Here is a 16,267-nt window from a genome sequence, read left to right as displayed (position 1 = left end):
AAAACTCTTAAAGAAATTTTGATTTTTTTATTTTTTTTATTTTGTAGTAAAGTTTTTGTAGAAAAATGTATTATTTGTTTATTCTTTGTAAATTTTTACAGCAGTATGGGAGGACAGGTCCTCTCTGCTACCACCACTGGCTGTGTCAGGAACTGCAGGGCTGCTCAAGCTCAAGTCCCCTGCTGCTCCCTGTAGAGCAGGGATGGGGAACCTTCGACCCTTCAGCTGTTGCAAAAGTACAATTCCCATCATGCCTGGACAGCCAAAGCGAAGCTTTGGCTGTCCAGGCATGATGGGAATTGTAGTTTTGCAACAGCTGAAGGGCCAAAGGTTCCCCATCTCTGCTGTAGAGCATCTCCTGGTCTATTATACATGCATGGGTGCCAATTCGGAGGACTCCTTTATATTATTGTTCATGTTTAATAGGACATAGGCGGTGATCTAAAACTATACTGAGTGTCCTTGTCTTTCTAACTAATAGTTACTAATAGAGATGAGCAAATTTACATTACAAACAAATGCAAGCACTTCGTTTGCTCGGCACTCGGCTTATGAACCGGCTGCCTTTGATCTCCGTGCTGCTCCCTGTCGCTCCGTCCTGGGGTGCCTGGAAAAGCTGGGTCCAGTTCTGGGAAACTTCTCCCAGTTTCCCAGGACTTGATCCAGCTTTTCCAGGCACGAAGCTCAAAGTCAGCTGGAGTATAGGCCGAGTGCCGAGCAAACGTCGCTTTGTTTCTAATGTAAATTTACTCATCTCTAGTTACTAACACTGCAATATGAGAACAGAAATCCAAACCAATGTCTCGGCAATCACAATCAATAGCAGCACAACAATGCCATCCGACAGGGGCGGTCTCATTGGAAAAACTAGGACTAATCTGATGCATTATGGGAAATTAACAATACAGGCATTTCTGATACTGTACAGTACTAGAGATATAGACTTACTAATCCCCCATGTGCCTGCTTGTAACCTGTTGCCGTTAGGATGCGTTTACATAGCGAGATTTATCTGACAGATTTTTGAAGCCAAAGCCAGGAATAGATGTGGGAAAGAGGAGAAATCTCAGTCTTTCCTTTATGACCTGATCTCTGTTTAAAGTCTGTTCCTGGCTTTGGCTTAAAAAATCTGGCAGATAAGTCTCTTTGTGTAAACGCACCCTTAGGGTAGCTTCACACGTACCGTATATCGCTGCGTTTTTGGTGCGATTTTTACATGCGAGTTTTGATTTTCACATGAAAATCATGTGAAAATCAAAACTTGCATGTAAAAATCGCACCAAACACGCAGCGATACGGTACGTGTGAAGGCACCCTTAGGGTGCGTTCACACCTACAGGATCTGCAGCGGAAAATACGCTGCGGATCCGGTAAGTGTGAACGTACCCTAAGTTACAACCCACTCAGGAGGGCCGAGCCTATTCAGTTCAAGTGCAATCTCCTGGTAGTACTGGCAGATGGTCTCCATGGAGCCTGTAAGCAAGGGGGATTGTGGGAGTGTTGTATGGCGACAGTAGGGTCACAGTACAGAGGAAACTGAACTGCAGGCTGGCACATATACTTACCAATGGTAATCAGTGTTCCACAGCGTGGCTTCGTTCCGGGGCCGCTAGGACCCCACGTGATCACTTCAGCTGCAGCTCAGGAGGCTGGAAGTCATGGTCCTTTTAGACGGAGCGATAATTTGTCCGATTAACGATTTTGAATGAATAATGTGTTTTTTTTATAACGATCAGCGTTTAGACGGAACGATACATCGTACGGAGAAATCGTTTTGCGATCGCTTAAGCCTATCTCACACATAGGTCAAATCTTCAAAAGACTGTTTACACGGAACGATGGGCGATGGGCAAACGATCAACGACAATTTGAGAACATATTGAAAGATCTAAAGGAACGATTTCTCGCTCGTCGCTTGATCGTTCGCAGTGTTTACACGAACCGATTATCGCTCAAATGCGATAGTTATCGTGCAAATTTGAACGATAATTGTTCCGCCTAAAAGGACCATCAGGGTTTCCAATACATCTCTATGATAGCGCTCTCATAGAGATGCCTAATGGTATGTTTACACAAAGAGATTTATCTGACAAATCTTTGAAGCCAAAGCCAGGAACAGACTATACACAGAGAACAGGTCATAAAGGAAAGACTGAGATTTCTCCTCTTTTCAAATCCATTCCTGGCTTTGGCTTCAAAAATCTGTCAGATAAATCTGTGTAAACGCAGCATAAGGGTCAATTTATATAGAAAGATTATCTGCCAAAGATTTGAAGCCAAGGCCAGAAATGGATTTTAAAGAGGAGCAATCTCAGTCTTTCCTTTAGGTCTGTTTCTGGCTTTGGCTTTAAATCTTTGGCAGATAATGTCAGATAATCTTTCTGTGTAAATGGACCCTTAGAAACCCTGACTTCTGGCCTTCCATAGACCTGTAGAAAGAAGGCGGCCCAGAAGAGCTGTGACGTCACTGCCAGCAGGATCCAAGTGGTGTAGCAGGACACCGATCATCCATGATAGTATATGTGCCAGTCCGCAGCTTGGGGGAGGAAACCTGGACTGCTACTTTAAATCCATGGGGGAGAAAAGCAGTACAGGGTACAATATATGTAAGTTAGCTTAAAGGAAGCAGAATCTGCAGCGGCACTCACCTTTATTGGACACAAATACACATACCAGGAATATAGAGAACACCCAATCCTGGCCCACCACTAGAAAGTGCCGGAAGGTGCAGAGACCATGGGCCGGGAGTGAGCGTTCTCAGTATTCCTGCTATGTGTATTTGTGCTTACATGTGTGTGTCAAGGTGTAATTTCTGGTGAGTGCTGCTGAAAATTCCTCTTCATTCAAGCTTATACATGGCCTCTGTGTGACAGCGGAGAACCACTTACAACACTGTGATTAAGATGTTGATATCTGTCTGGATTGCCGACCACCTGATCCTGTGACCTTCTATTGGAATCTATCAAACATGGTGTAAAGTGAAACTGTCTCAGTCGCCCCTAGCAACCAATCAGATTCCACCTTTTATTTCTCACAGACTCTTTGGAAAATGAAAGGTGGAATCTGATTGGTTGCTAGGGGCAACTGAGCCAGTCTCACTTTACACCATGTATGATAAATCTCCCCCTGTATGTGTAAATTACTTTACTGAATCAGCACATTTGTTCTCCTCAACATCCACGTATGTGGTGCACATATGGTTATACCATGACACCATCTGCAGCCATTGCTCTCAGTCTGAAACCAGTTATCCTGTAATCTTTAAAACCAGTCAGAAGTGGTCCCAGCAGGATTTACCCATCATACCCTGCAGGCCGGCAAATTGGACAAAACAGTTCTCTATTCTCTTCTATGCAGCTCGGTGGCTTTACAGCAGCCTGAAGGGAGGATATTGTAACAGACCTGCAGCTGTTCTACTGTACAGACTACATAATGGTAATGACTGAGGGCTGGCAGGGCATGATGGGAGTTATCATTTTCCAACAATTAAAGAGCTACAGGTTGGAGAACACTGGTCATGATGGGAGTTGTAATTTTGTAACAGCCTGATAGCCACAAGATGAGACCTAGTCAGGTCTACAGCATTATGGCATGTGCCGGTTGGGGAACCGTGGTCTAGAGCATGATGGGAGTAGTAGGTTTGCAACAGCTAGAGAACCCCAAGATTATAATGCAGTGACACCACGTAACCAAAATCCTCCTCCTGGGCACAGTCTCACCATTGTGCACATAAGCAGAATACAGGCACAGTATGTGTACAGGACTTGTGTAAAATCCCTTTAACCATTTACCAAGTCTCACAGGTCAGCAATAAAAAGGTCCAGAGACAAATTCACAACAGACTTTATTCGTATAGGTCATTTCCGTTCCTCAGAGTATAACTGAACGCATACAGGACCGAGAGAATTTGTGGTTTTTTTCATAAATATTGGTTTTCCATTTTTTTTTTTTAGTTAAATGTCCAGGCATAGAGGTGGTGGCATTTCTCCCAGTTTGTTATCGAAGACATTTTTTTCGTTTAACTCAAGAAAGAAAGAAAAAAAAAAGTTTTGCATTGCTTGACGATCCACATTCTGGAGTAGTGAGATGCCGGGGTCGTCCCCTTCAAGAATAGCTCGATGGCTTGTTTCCTGAGTCGTCGTCTTGAGAGCCCATGCTCTGCAATTCACAAGAGGTCGGGTCAGGCACAGTTCTGATATATGTCATAAGAATATACGGTGCAGAGTTATGACAACCCTCAAAGTTTACTTACAGAACCGCGGAGTCGTCAGTAACTAGATCATGGGTGTCCCTCCCGCTGTTGAAAAACTATGATTCCCATCATGTCTGGACAGCCAAAGCATTAGCCAGTTTGACACATGTGATCTGTTCATCAACTGGTGCCAGAAAGTGCCAAAGATTTGTAATTTACTTCTATTGAAAAAAAAATCTCAAGTCTTCGAGTACTTATCAGCTGCTTTTTGTCCTGCAGGAAGTTGTGTATTCTTTCCAGTCTGGAGAGAAGGAGAGGTTTTATATTGGGATTTAATACTGCTCTGGGCAGTTTCAGACACTTCCTGCAGGACATGCAGCAGCTGATAAGTACTGCAAGACTTGAGATGTTTAAATAGAAGTAAATTACAAATCTCTGGCATCACTTGATTTGGAAGAAATTTTTTAGGGTGAAAAACCCCCTTAAGTTACCACTACACAATGGGGACATTAATAACTAACCCCCTCCAAGTTTCCTGGACTGATTTACTAAGATGCACATCTGGCCAGCTCTGCGCCTCCCGCAACAAGTCTATAGCTACTTGGGGCAGGTGTAGATTTGTGCCCCGAGTTACCTCTGAGAGCGGGTGTAAATCATGATACATCAGGCGAGCAGGAGATACAGCTGGTGCACGCCATGGAAAAGGGGAGAATTTGTCCCTTTTTCTGTGGCGTAACATTGATGGATAAATGTCAATATGTCAAGCCGTGCTGAGAGTTGTAGTTTCTTCACAGCTGGACGCTCACAGCTTTCCCACCACTGATATACGTTATTACCTTCTGAACAAACTGTGGGTTCACCGTGATTTCTTGATCCATTGCTTTTAATCGATCGTCAAGGTCTATACAGCGCAGCATCTGGTGAGCGCAAACAGAAGAGTTATCAGAAACGTCATATAAAACATAGCAAACAAGTACTAGGCGCAATCCTAAGAGTCGTTGTTAAAGGAGCACTCCGGCAAGAATCTTTTATTTTAAATCAACTGGTTTCAGAAAGTTATATAGATTTTTACAGTGCTCTCTGCTGCCACCTCTGTCCATGTCAGGAACTGACCAGAGCAGCAGCAAATCCCTATAGAAAACCTCTCCTGCTCTGGACAGTTCCTGACATGGACAGAGGTGGCAGCAGAGAGAACTGTGTCAGACTGGAAAGAATACAACACTTCCTGCAAGACATACAGAAGCTGATAAGTACTGGAAGACTGGAGATTTTTAAATAAGAATTACAAATCTATATCATTTTCTGAAACAAGGTGATTTGAAAGAAAAAGATTTTCGCTGGAGTACACCTTTAAGTAAAAAGAAAAAAAGAAAAACACATTTACTGAACCCGGCATCTTACCTCCTGATCAATATTGTGAAGCATAGCAGGATTGTTGTATTTCTCGGGATTATCATGAAAGCACACCATGCCATCCTTCTGATTAATACTTGCAAAGATTTCTCCGTCTTCTATCTGAGAAGATAAAAAAACAAAGATATCAAGCTAAGACGCCTTCAGTGAGGCAGCCAATGTTCATACGAGTACAGGCCACTCACATACATATTAGAAGTGGGCAACTAGATTATGTGGATGGAAAACTAGAGGTGTCTGGCAGCAGCCAATCCCTGGTCCCCACTGAGAAGATATGCCTGCATATATATATCATATATATATATATATATATATACACACACACACACACATTTTCAGGAAGGGTAATTGAGCACCCCCCAACAAGCATATGCACATCTACTCCATTCATTCTCTATGGGGGAGGCCAGAAGTACCCCAGTGGTGCAGTCTATTTCGAGGAGAACATTGCCTTCCCTTTATGCTCCTTTTTAAATATGGGCCTGCGCTCGGGTTAAAAAAAGTGGCATCAAAAAGTGCCACAAAAATCACACAGGTAATCCTGAAACAAAAGCTGAAAGATAGAATGGCCACAGTTTTAACCCTTTAATCTCCACAGTGCGTGCAGTTGTATCAGCCATAGGACTGCAGTACGGCACAGGACTAGAACCTTTGCATTAGGTGCCGAACCCTTTCTCACCATACTTCTTACCATATATAGAACATATTTTTCAGCCTCTTGAGCACCGGATAATTGAACTCGACTGGCCATGTCTTGTAATGAAAGCGTTAGGAAGGTCTGGAAGAAGAGGAGAACAGCAGGGTTACAGAAGAGAAGGTATTCAAAACACAACACAATAAGGAGCTGATCTGGGTTCCATCATGGAAACTGATGGCTGATCCGGAAGATTAGTCATTAAAGATGAGCGAACCTCAGGCACACCTGGCTCCATCCTCGTGGCTGAAAAAGAAGTTGCCTCAAGCCCTAGGGAGTCCTGGAAAACATGGATACAGTCTACGGCCTATGGCTGTATCCATGTTTCCAATGCAGTCTTAGGGCTCCATCCAACCTCTTCAGCCACTGGTAATCAAATGACAAGAGTTCAGGTGCTTGAGAATCGCTCATCTCTATTTGTCATGAGAAGATGATGGGAGGAGTAGCACAGTGTATATGTGTGCATACATAGACATCCATTGAATCCATAGAGTGTCCAGCAGGGGGCGCACTATATATATAGAAGTCAATGGTATACATTGACTTATATATATATATATATATATATATATATATTATATATATATAAAGTCAATGAATACCATTGACTTCTATTTTATTTATATATATATATATATATATATATATATATATATATATATATATATATATATATATATATATATATATAAATAAAATAGAAGTCAATGAGTACCATTGACTTCTATATATATAGTGCGCCCCCTGCTGGACACTCCATAGGAATTACAACGGATTCGTGACGTCACGATTTTTGAGAGAATTTGAAGACTCCATGATCTACTAAATTAAGGGAAATACTAGTATATGTGCATTTCCCATAATTAATGAACATTAGGAATTTGTCTAACTTTCCATAGGTAATAACATATTAAAAAATGCTTTTGGCCAAATATTAGATGATTTGAGATCTGACACTATATCCCAACCAAAAGTATGTCTGAAGGGGTTATGGTATTCAGGCCTGAGATCTACCGTGGGTGTTCACAGGTTCATTTTTTTTGGGTAAATTTTAGGATATCTGGCACAGAGTTGTATTTGTCCCATGCCAGTATATCAAGCTTTCTAATCCAATAAGTCACCTATGAGATGCACTAAACATCATGAGTTTACTACCGCTCAGATTTGACCTGAATATTTGCAGGAACCTTCTAACGACGTAAGAATTCTCAACTTTATCCATTAGACTGAGCAGCTCCTATGACCAGATCCCACCTCCCCCCTATGCGTGTGTGATAAGCCGTGGCCGACACTTACTTTGGTAAGCCTCTGTATATTCTTTTTGTAGAGGGAGGACAGACACTGTTTCACCAGCCCCATGTTATTATCTCGGGTAAAGGTCTCGCTGTGTTTGTTCACCAGGTTTCGCAGCTCGGCCGGGTTGTTGGTCAGGTAGACTTGCGCCAGCTCGTGGTAGGCATTGCTAAGAGGCTGCAAGACCAAAAGGAACAGACGGCTCCACGTTATCAGCTGCAGATGTAATAACACAAAGAGCCTCACGTGCTGGACCGCCGCTCACCTTAATAAATCTACCGACAATCTGTGAGGTATATTTAGGCAGCTGCTGGACTTTTCCTAGGAGTATTAAAGAGACTAGGATATACTTCTTATAGGATTCCAACATTATGTGACTAACAGCCATGGCCGGCGTTGTGATCGCCTGCAACAAAGGGAACAAAGCAGCAAAATGAATCAAACTATATAAATTTGCTGGATTATAGGAATTGCACCATAAATCACATATCAGTTTTCTTCTTACCTGCTCATAGAAGTAAAGCGCCCTCTCGAAGTTCTTCAGCCCAGTGTAGATCATCCCTCCGTAATAATAGTAGCACAGGAAGGGTCTGGCGTCGTACGCTCCATTCTCCTTACATATGTCCATCATATCTACATCTAAGTAAGCCAGTGCCGGCTTAAAACATTTCGCTAGCAAGCAGAGCTGTGGCAACAAGAGGAAGATGGTAAACCAAGGCAGAGAATGACAAAATAGTCAGAGGCTTCAGCACCATAGGCTAATGGAGTCTGAAACCCACGTTCTGTGTGATCTCAGGCTAGTGATGGGTCTCTGCTTTACACCAGTGGTATCAAACTTGTGGCCCTACAGCCATTAAGGGACCCATTATGATAGTCTGTAGTCTGTAGTGTGCCAGTGCACAAGACCGACTCCGCATGTAGTGCAGTTTCCTCCTAAACTTCTTGTATAAGGGCAATAGCGGACAGCTTAAAAGGAATCTGTCACTAGGTGTATGGTGCCTTAAATGATGACAGCATAAACTAGTGACAGAAATGCTGAACAGATCGGTGTGTTACTTACATCATTCTGTTCAGCCGTTCTCCTAATATGCAGGAGAATAGGATTCTTGCCACACCCCTCCCCCTCCCTCCAGCTGCTGATTGACAGCTGACTGCCTATACACAGCATGGATAGATAACTGCCAATCAGCTGCTGGTGGGCAGAGTTTTCTGCTTCTCATGGATATCCAGGACTACTGAGCACATGCACATAATGGAGAGGACTACTTATTGTCCATGTTATACAGGAGGAGATCTCTGGATCAGCTGCACAGAACAATGTAAGTGATACATCATTCTGTTCAGCTTCTCTGTCACTAGGTTATGCTACCCTGAGATAGGACGACATAAACCTACTGACAGAGTCTCTTTAAGGTGTTTACAGCACAAGGCAATTTATTTGAGTTTAGTGTGGCTATTAATAGCCAATAGCAGGAGCCAAGTAGGTACCCCATAAGTAATTTGTACCCAGTTGCTTACATTTAGATAAATGGACCGCGTCGGCTTACATACAGGTAGGGTATAATAGGGAATTAGTGCAAAGGGGTGGACAGGGTAGGAGTCGCTCTTTTTTAGGCAAGCGCTCCGACACACCCTGTGAGAGAAGGGGTAGAGGTCTACACATATACTAGAGGAAACTAGAGTGAATAATTATCCCAATACCCCGTGGACCAATCCAACCATTTTTCTGGAGGGGACTCCCACAGGAAGACCTACGTGATACGACTAATATCTAAAGGATGATTGAACCTCACATTTGCTATAAGTCTTTCTATTTGGTAAGGGAGACCTGCTTTGGCTGTCCAGGCAGGATGGGAATTGTAGTTTTGCAGCAGCTGGAGGGCCACAAATGTGACACCTGTGCTTTACACTGCAGCTCTGCTTGCTGGCATTGTATATGAGCATGGTGTACAACCAAGCAGATCTGCATTACAGCCAGGACAGGATGTATTACCTGGCAGAGATCTGCGTGAATTGAGGTCAGCTGATTTGTATTCATTTGCATCTTGTCTATGGCTTGTCTGAGAACGCAGATCCCTCGTAAAGGCTGTAAGAGAAGATAGGAGATTAACCTTGTCTAGTTTGGAGCCGCTTTACATAACATTTTATAAAGTTATAATGTAGCGTCCTCCCAACCTGTGGGGAAACTACAACTCCCATAATTCCTTGAAGGCAGATGGCATAATGGGAGTTGTACTTTTACAACAGCAGGTTGGAAAACATCGATCAAGTCAAGGCATGATGGAGGTTACAGTAGTAGTAAAATCTTTTTTCAGGAGCAATCAAGTAGCAGAACAAAAGCTGCTGTCATTGCATTACAATCTAGGAAAGCTGGCTATGTTCTTGGGGATGAAACTGTGCTTATGTAGCATAGAAATTGAGACCTCACAGTTTGTGCTGAGCAGAGTTGCCAAACTGTTCGGTTTCAGCAACGTTCTCCAAATCTCAACGCTCTGCGTCTGGAAAAGTTAGATGTCACCCTAGTGAGTCATAGAAAACTTGGATACAGCCATAGATCATATGCATGTTTTCCCAGAAACCCTAGGGCAGCATCTAACTTTTCCAGACACCAGGAGTCGAATGCCGAGCGTTCGGGATTGGAGAATGTTGCAGAACCCGAACATTTCGGCAACTCCACTCAACACTACTGACGGTGAATGGTTTACTGCAGGGAAATTTGGCTCTCCAGCTGTTGCAAAACTACAACTACCATCATGCCCAAATTGGATAACTAAAGCTTCGGCTGTCAAGGTATGATGGGAGTTGTAGTTTTGCAACAGCTGGAAAACAAAGGTTCTTTACCCCTGTTCTATCAGATAGACTGATCCCTGTTACCTGCACTGATACACTGTAGCAAACTACCAGGGCAGGAAGAGGTTTGAGCTGCTGCGTTTTGTTTAGGGTACAGTGTCAGGACAGATTTGCATCCACTATAAACACAGAACATGCCCATTCCCTGACAGCAAGCGGAGGTCTTTAACAAGCCAAGGAAATGAAATGTAAAGTATCTGAGAAAGGTGCGATAAGAAATGACAAGACGCCGCTCACCTGTTTTCTCTCCACAAGTGCATTTGTTAACTGATGGCAAAGACCAGCGACTGAGAATGGGAAGAAAAGAGAAAGATTCAGTCACTGCAGAGGACGGGATCCTCATCCTCCCCCATATGGGATCATACTCACAGGTGTCTGTGGCATATCTAATGTGCTCCCCATTACAAGTGCTGATAAAGAGCTGGACTTGAGAGAACAAGGTCTCAAAATCAGGAATACTGGGCATGGAAAACTTCACAAACCTGCAAAAAGACAGAGTTGGTACTTCAGAGACTATATGGGCATCAACCGCCCATAGACATCGATAGCACAAGAGGAGGGGACGGACACTGATGGAAATTTATACTTATGTGTACAGTATTGCAGCCCAGCCCATTCACCAAACTGTAGTCACACTGCAGCACACCCTGTGCACAGATGTAGCAGATATGTGTGTGTATATATATATATATATATATATATATATATATATATATATATATATATATATATATATATATATATATATATATACACACACACATACACATATATTATATATATATATATAGTTCAAGGGGACTGGTGACCACTATGCACTACCCCTGAGATCAGAGAGGACACTGACATCTAGAAGACCAGAATGGATGATGATCAGGACCCTCTGTGATCAATCATCACATCCTCCCAATCGTGTTACTGTGTAATCCAGGTTTCCTTGCTCCTCATTATAGTAAAAACAGATTGTGATGATCGTGGATCAATACTTACAGGACAGCGAGGACCCCCAGGGAATGCTCCTGGATGTCCAGAGCCCCCAGCACTGTATCCAGGTGGGAGAGGTTCTTGGCCAGCAGCTCACCGCTCTTGTTGATCAGCTCACACAGCTGAGTCATTTGTCCTGTAACACAATGGAGGAAAGTATATATCATATATAATGTAACATACGGGGGAGGAAGGTATATATCATATATAACATAACATACAGGGGAGGAAGGTATATATCATATATAACATAACATACAGGGGAGGAAGGTATATATCATATATAACATAACATACAGGGGAGGAAGGTATATATCATATATAACATAACATACAGGGGAGGAAGGTATATATCATATATAACATACAGGGGAGGAAGGTATATATCATATATAACATAACATACAGGGGAGGAAGGTATATATCATATATAATGTAACATACAGGGGAGGAAGGTATATATCATATATAACATAACATACAGGGGAGGAAGGTATATATCATATATAACAACATACAGGGGAGGAAGGTATATATCATATATAACATAACATACAGGGGAGGAAGGTATATATCATATATAATGTAACATACGGGGGAGGAAGGTATATATCATATATAACATAACATACAGGGGAGGAAGGTATATATCATATATAACATACAGGGGAGGAAGGTATATATCATATATAACATACAGGGGAGGAAGGTATATATCATATATAATGTAACATACAGGGGAGGAAGGTATATATCATATATAACATAACATACAGGGGAGGAAGGTATATATCATATATAACAACATACAGGGGAGGAAGGTATATATCATATATAACATAACATACAGGGGAGGAAGGTATATATCATATATAACATAACATACAGGGGAGGAAGGTATATATCATATATAACATAACATACAGGGGAGGAAGGTATATATCATATATAACATAACATACAGGGGAGGAAGGTATATATCATATATAATGTAACATACAGGGGAGGAAGGTATATATCATATATAATGTAACATACAGGGGAGGAAGGTATATATCATATATAACATAACATACAGGGGAGGAAGGTATATATCAGGGGTCCTCAACTGGTGGACCCTGCACAGTAACTTTGAGCGCTCATAGTAACCTTCCAGCAGCAGCACTGACAGAGAGAAAGCCATCAGCTCCCTCCCTGTCAGTCACTCTTGTGGCTGCAGCGGTTATAAAAGGCCGCTCTCTACCTCTGGTTTCGGCAGGGGGGGGGGGGCTATATACTACTGGGGCAGTCACCCCATTTGTACCTAATTTCAAAGGGCTGGTGAGAGAGAAAAAAATGCCAGTTTTCCAACTAATAAGCATCAATTCTGTATGTAAATAGTTCAACAACCTTTTTGCTAAGTAACAAAACACGTTTCCTACTAATGTTCAGCTCGGACCTTCCCCTAATAGACCCCGGTAAGGTACATATCATATATGATGTAACATACAACACAGGAAAGTATAGCATATATAACATACATAGGAGGAAGGTATATATCATATATAACATACGGGGGAGGAAGGTATATATCATATATAACATACAGAGGAGGAAGGTCTATATCATATATAACATACAGGGGAGGAAGGTCTATATCATATACAGTGCTACCTTGGTATAAGAGCATTGCTTTGGTGTAAGAGCTCCCTGTACTGGGTGGGAGGGGGAGTGGCATGGTCTGCATAGCGGGGCCTACAGCACTGTACTCTGACCCAGGAAGTCTCCCTCACCTTCCAAATCATAGCAGATCCACTTCAGGCTGGGGCTTACATCAGAGGACAGGACTGTGGAGATAATCTCTCCATAGCTGTAACCCCTCTCTCCCCGGACAGAGAGCGCTGCATGTATGTGCCCCCATCTGTCCTGCTCATTCCTTCATGCTCCCTGCAGTCTCTGTCCGCCCTTGTGTTTCCCATCCTCTCCATTACTGTACAGTAACTTATAATATCACATATTCTGCTGTTTCTGAATGTTTGTTTCATCTGTTTTACATGTTATTCAGAATAATAAATCATTATTTTTGGAACCAATTGTCTGCATATCAGTGATTTCTTACGGGAAAATTTGCTTTGGTGTAAGAGTGGATTTGGATTACAAGCGCGGTCCCGGAATGATTTATACTCGTAATCCAAGGCACCAGTGTATATCACCTGGCTGACACTGATCTGTATATGGGAGACACCTATAACATAAGATGGTGATAAGGGTAGTGGGAGGAGCGGCTGCCATCTCCCGCTGACCAGGCGCAGGCCTCCTCCACACATCTCAGCAAGCAGAAGTAGTGAAAGGAACCGGAACACATGACATATTAGAAAGTTAAAAACTTCCTATTTGAATAGCCAAGCTTTATTGGTAAGAACAGTAACAGGTGAACATTAGACCCCCCCCCCCCCCCAAAAAAAAAACATAGCAACCAGCTTCCAGAAAGTAAAAGCATTGATCTGATTGGCTCTTGTAGGGCACTGCTCCATTGTAAGCCCTGTAGTTACCCATAGCAACCAATCAGCTTCTCTCTCAACGTCAAAGAATTAAAACGCTGATCTCATTGGCTGCCGCAGACGACTGCTCCTTCGCAGATCCCTGGAGTTGCCCATAGCAACCAATCAGCTTCCAGCTCATAGACGTCAAAAATTGAAGCGCTGATTTGATTGGCTGCCGTAGATACCTGCTTCTTCGCACTAGTTTTGACATCTTTCTTCATTCATGTCTCCCGTTCTATGTGCCCAGCCCCTCACCCGCACACCCTGGCTGCACCCGGCCTCCAGCCCGCTACCGCCGCTCCCGGCCTCCTCACCTTGAGAGGACAGCTGCCTGACGCTGTTAACGAACTGCTCCAAAGCGGACGCCATGGTGCGGGATGTCTCCCGCCTCCCCCGCGGAGGAGAGCCGGTGCCGGGAGCCGAGAGAGCAGGAGCACAGGCCGAGCTCACTCACCGCGCCGAAATCTCGCGAGATTCCCGACACCAGGCGGGGAAGCTAGACATCGCGAGATCGCTGTCAGTGAACGGGGCGGAGCCATGTCAACGTCACTGCGCGAACTATCGCGATAACGGCACCAAGCAGGTTAGTGTGAATTTAAAGAAGCAGTGTCACGATAATAGATATCACCGCGGTCCGATCATGGTTACTCAGGAGGGGCCACAGGAGGTCTCCAGGGAATGCTGGGAGTTGTAGTTTCCCCATGTCTCATTGGACCACTGTTTCCCTACATGCGGCTCTCCAACTGTCACAGAACTACAATTCCCATCATGCTCTACACTCTACATCATGCTCAATCACACTCCAACATCTCCGCTATGGCTAAGACCAAAGAGCTGTCTAAGGGACAAAATTGTAGACCTGCACAAGGCTGGGATGGGCTACAAGACAATAGGCAAGCAGCTTGGTGAAAAGGCAACAACCATTTGCACAATTATTACCCACTGTCTTATGCTACGTTTACACGGAACGATTATCGGGAGAATTTTCGCGTATGTGTAAACGCGGCAAACGAAGGGGGGGGGCTATTGGAGTGGCGGGGGTGGCGATCGGAGCGGCAGCGGGGGTGGCCATCGGAGCTGCGGGGGTGGCGATTGGAGCGGGGGGTGGCAAACGGAGCGGCGGCAGCGGGGGGCAATCGGAGCGGCGGGGGTGGCGATCGGAAAGGCGGGGGTGGCGATTGGGGCGGCGCAGGGGGCTGCGGTTGAGCGGGGTGCCGAGCTGCGAGCGGGGGGGGGTGGGCTGCGGGCGGCCGGGCTGAGCGTGCGCGATCGCAAAACGATTTTTCCGTACGATATATCGTACCGTCTAAACGCTGATCGTTATAAAGAAAAAAATCGTTACTTCGAAATGGGTAATCGTGCAATCGGGCCAATTATCGCTCCGTGTAAACTTAGCATTATGGTGCGTTTACACAGGCAGATTTATCTGACAGATTTTGGAAGCCAAAACCAGAAATGGAATTGAAAAGAGGAGAAATCTCAATATTTCCTTTATGACCCTTTCCCTGTCTATGGTCTGTTCCTGGCTTTGGCTTCAAAAATCTGTCAGATAAATCTGCCTGTGTAAACACACCATTAGCCTGGGCTCTAAATTATCAGTAGAGTATTTTACCAGCTGTAAGAAGCTCCTCCTACTCTGCACTCATTATCTCTATTACTTGCACTTGTTTAAACTCGTTACCTATTTAATAAAAAAAAAACAAAAAAAAACACCTGTCCAAACACCCAGTCAATCAAACTCCACCATGGCTAAGATCAAAGAGCTGTGTAAGGACACCAGGGACAAAATTGTAGACCTGCACAAGGCTGGGATGGGCTATGGGACAATAGGCAAGCAGCTTGGTGCAATTATTAGAAAGTGTAAGAAATACAAGATGACTGTCAATCTTCCTCAGTCTGGAGCCCCATGCAAGGACTCACCTCATGACTCCAAATTATTTGTAGAGTATTTTACAAGCTTGGGAGACATGAGGCAGACTCAGGATTATGTGAAACAAGCTTATAGTTTATTGGACTAAATGCATATTTATACATAAAGAAACAGGACGGCATCCAACCAAGAAAGGACATGGGTGACTCCCAAGCTCCTATTGGTCACATACATATTCATTCTTATTGGATGAGCGTCAGTGACATATTCTGTTACCCAGTACATTAGCAGATAAAGTTAGTTAAGCCACTTGTTATTTAGACTAGTTACTTATTATCCAGACTCCACACCAGCAGTATCTTTAAAGCTCGTAGTCTTAATTGTTCCCTTCAAGGTATCTCAACAACTTCTACAAACAACATACTGCACACATTGTCATCTCCCTTCAA

The 16,267-nt window shown here is 43.5% G+C and overlaps 2 protein-coding genes across 3 annotated transcripts in view; one reads left to right on the top strand and one right to left on the bottom strand.

Moving 5' to 3' along the window:
* Positions 1–3,827: 3,827 nt before the first annotated feature.
* On the bottom strand, positions 3,828–14,439 carry COPS3 (COP9 signalosome subunit 3). Of its 2 annotated transcripts, none has more exons than XM_069984258.1 (12): positions 14,263–14,439; positions 11,433–11,562; positions 10,812–10,924; positions 10,680–10,729; positions 9,586–9,678; positions 8,098–8,277; positions 7,858–7,998; positions 7,596–7,769; positions 6,297–6,383; positions 5,594–5,707; positions 5,029–5,109; positions 3,828–4,158 (listed from the first exon to the last, which is right to left on the bottom strand). In XM_069984258.1, the coding sequence occupies exons 1-12, from the start codon at positions 14,315–14,317 to the stop codon at positions 4,105–4,107; spliced, it is 1,272 nt and encodes a 423-aa protein (XP_069840359.1). In that variant the 5' UTR covers positions 14,318–14,439; the 3' UTR covers positions 3,828–4,104. The 2 variants fall into 2 exon arrangements, with proteins under 2 accessions (XP_069840359.1, XP_069840360.1); XM_069984259.1 differs by lacking the exon at positions 14,263–14,439 and adding an exon at positions 13,958–13,981.
* Positions 14,182–16,267, top strand: part of NT5M (5',3'-nucleotidase, mitochondrial) — a 26,486-nt gene continuing 24,400 nt past the window's right edge. Inside the window, exon 1 of the mRNA XM_069984260.1 lies at positions 14,182–14,531. The gene's annotated coding sequence lies outside the window, so the exon portion shown is untranslated. The remainder of the gene's footprint in view (positions 14,532–16,267) is intronic.

The sequence above is a fragment of the Dendropsophus ebraccatus genome, chromosome 9, assembly GCF_027789765.1.
Source record: "Dendropsophus ebraccatus isolate aDenEbr1 chromosome 9, aDenEbr1.pat, whole genome shotgun sequence".
NCBI classification, from domain to species: Eukaryota; Metazoa; Chordata; class Amphibia; order Anura; family Hylidae; genus Dendropsophus; species Dendropsophus ebraccatus.
The sequence above is the reverse complement of the archived record's forward strand: the minus strand, read 5'-3'. Positions and strand labels throughout refer to the sequence as shown.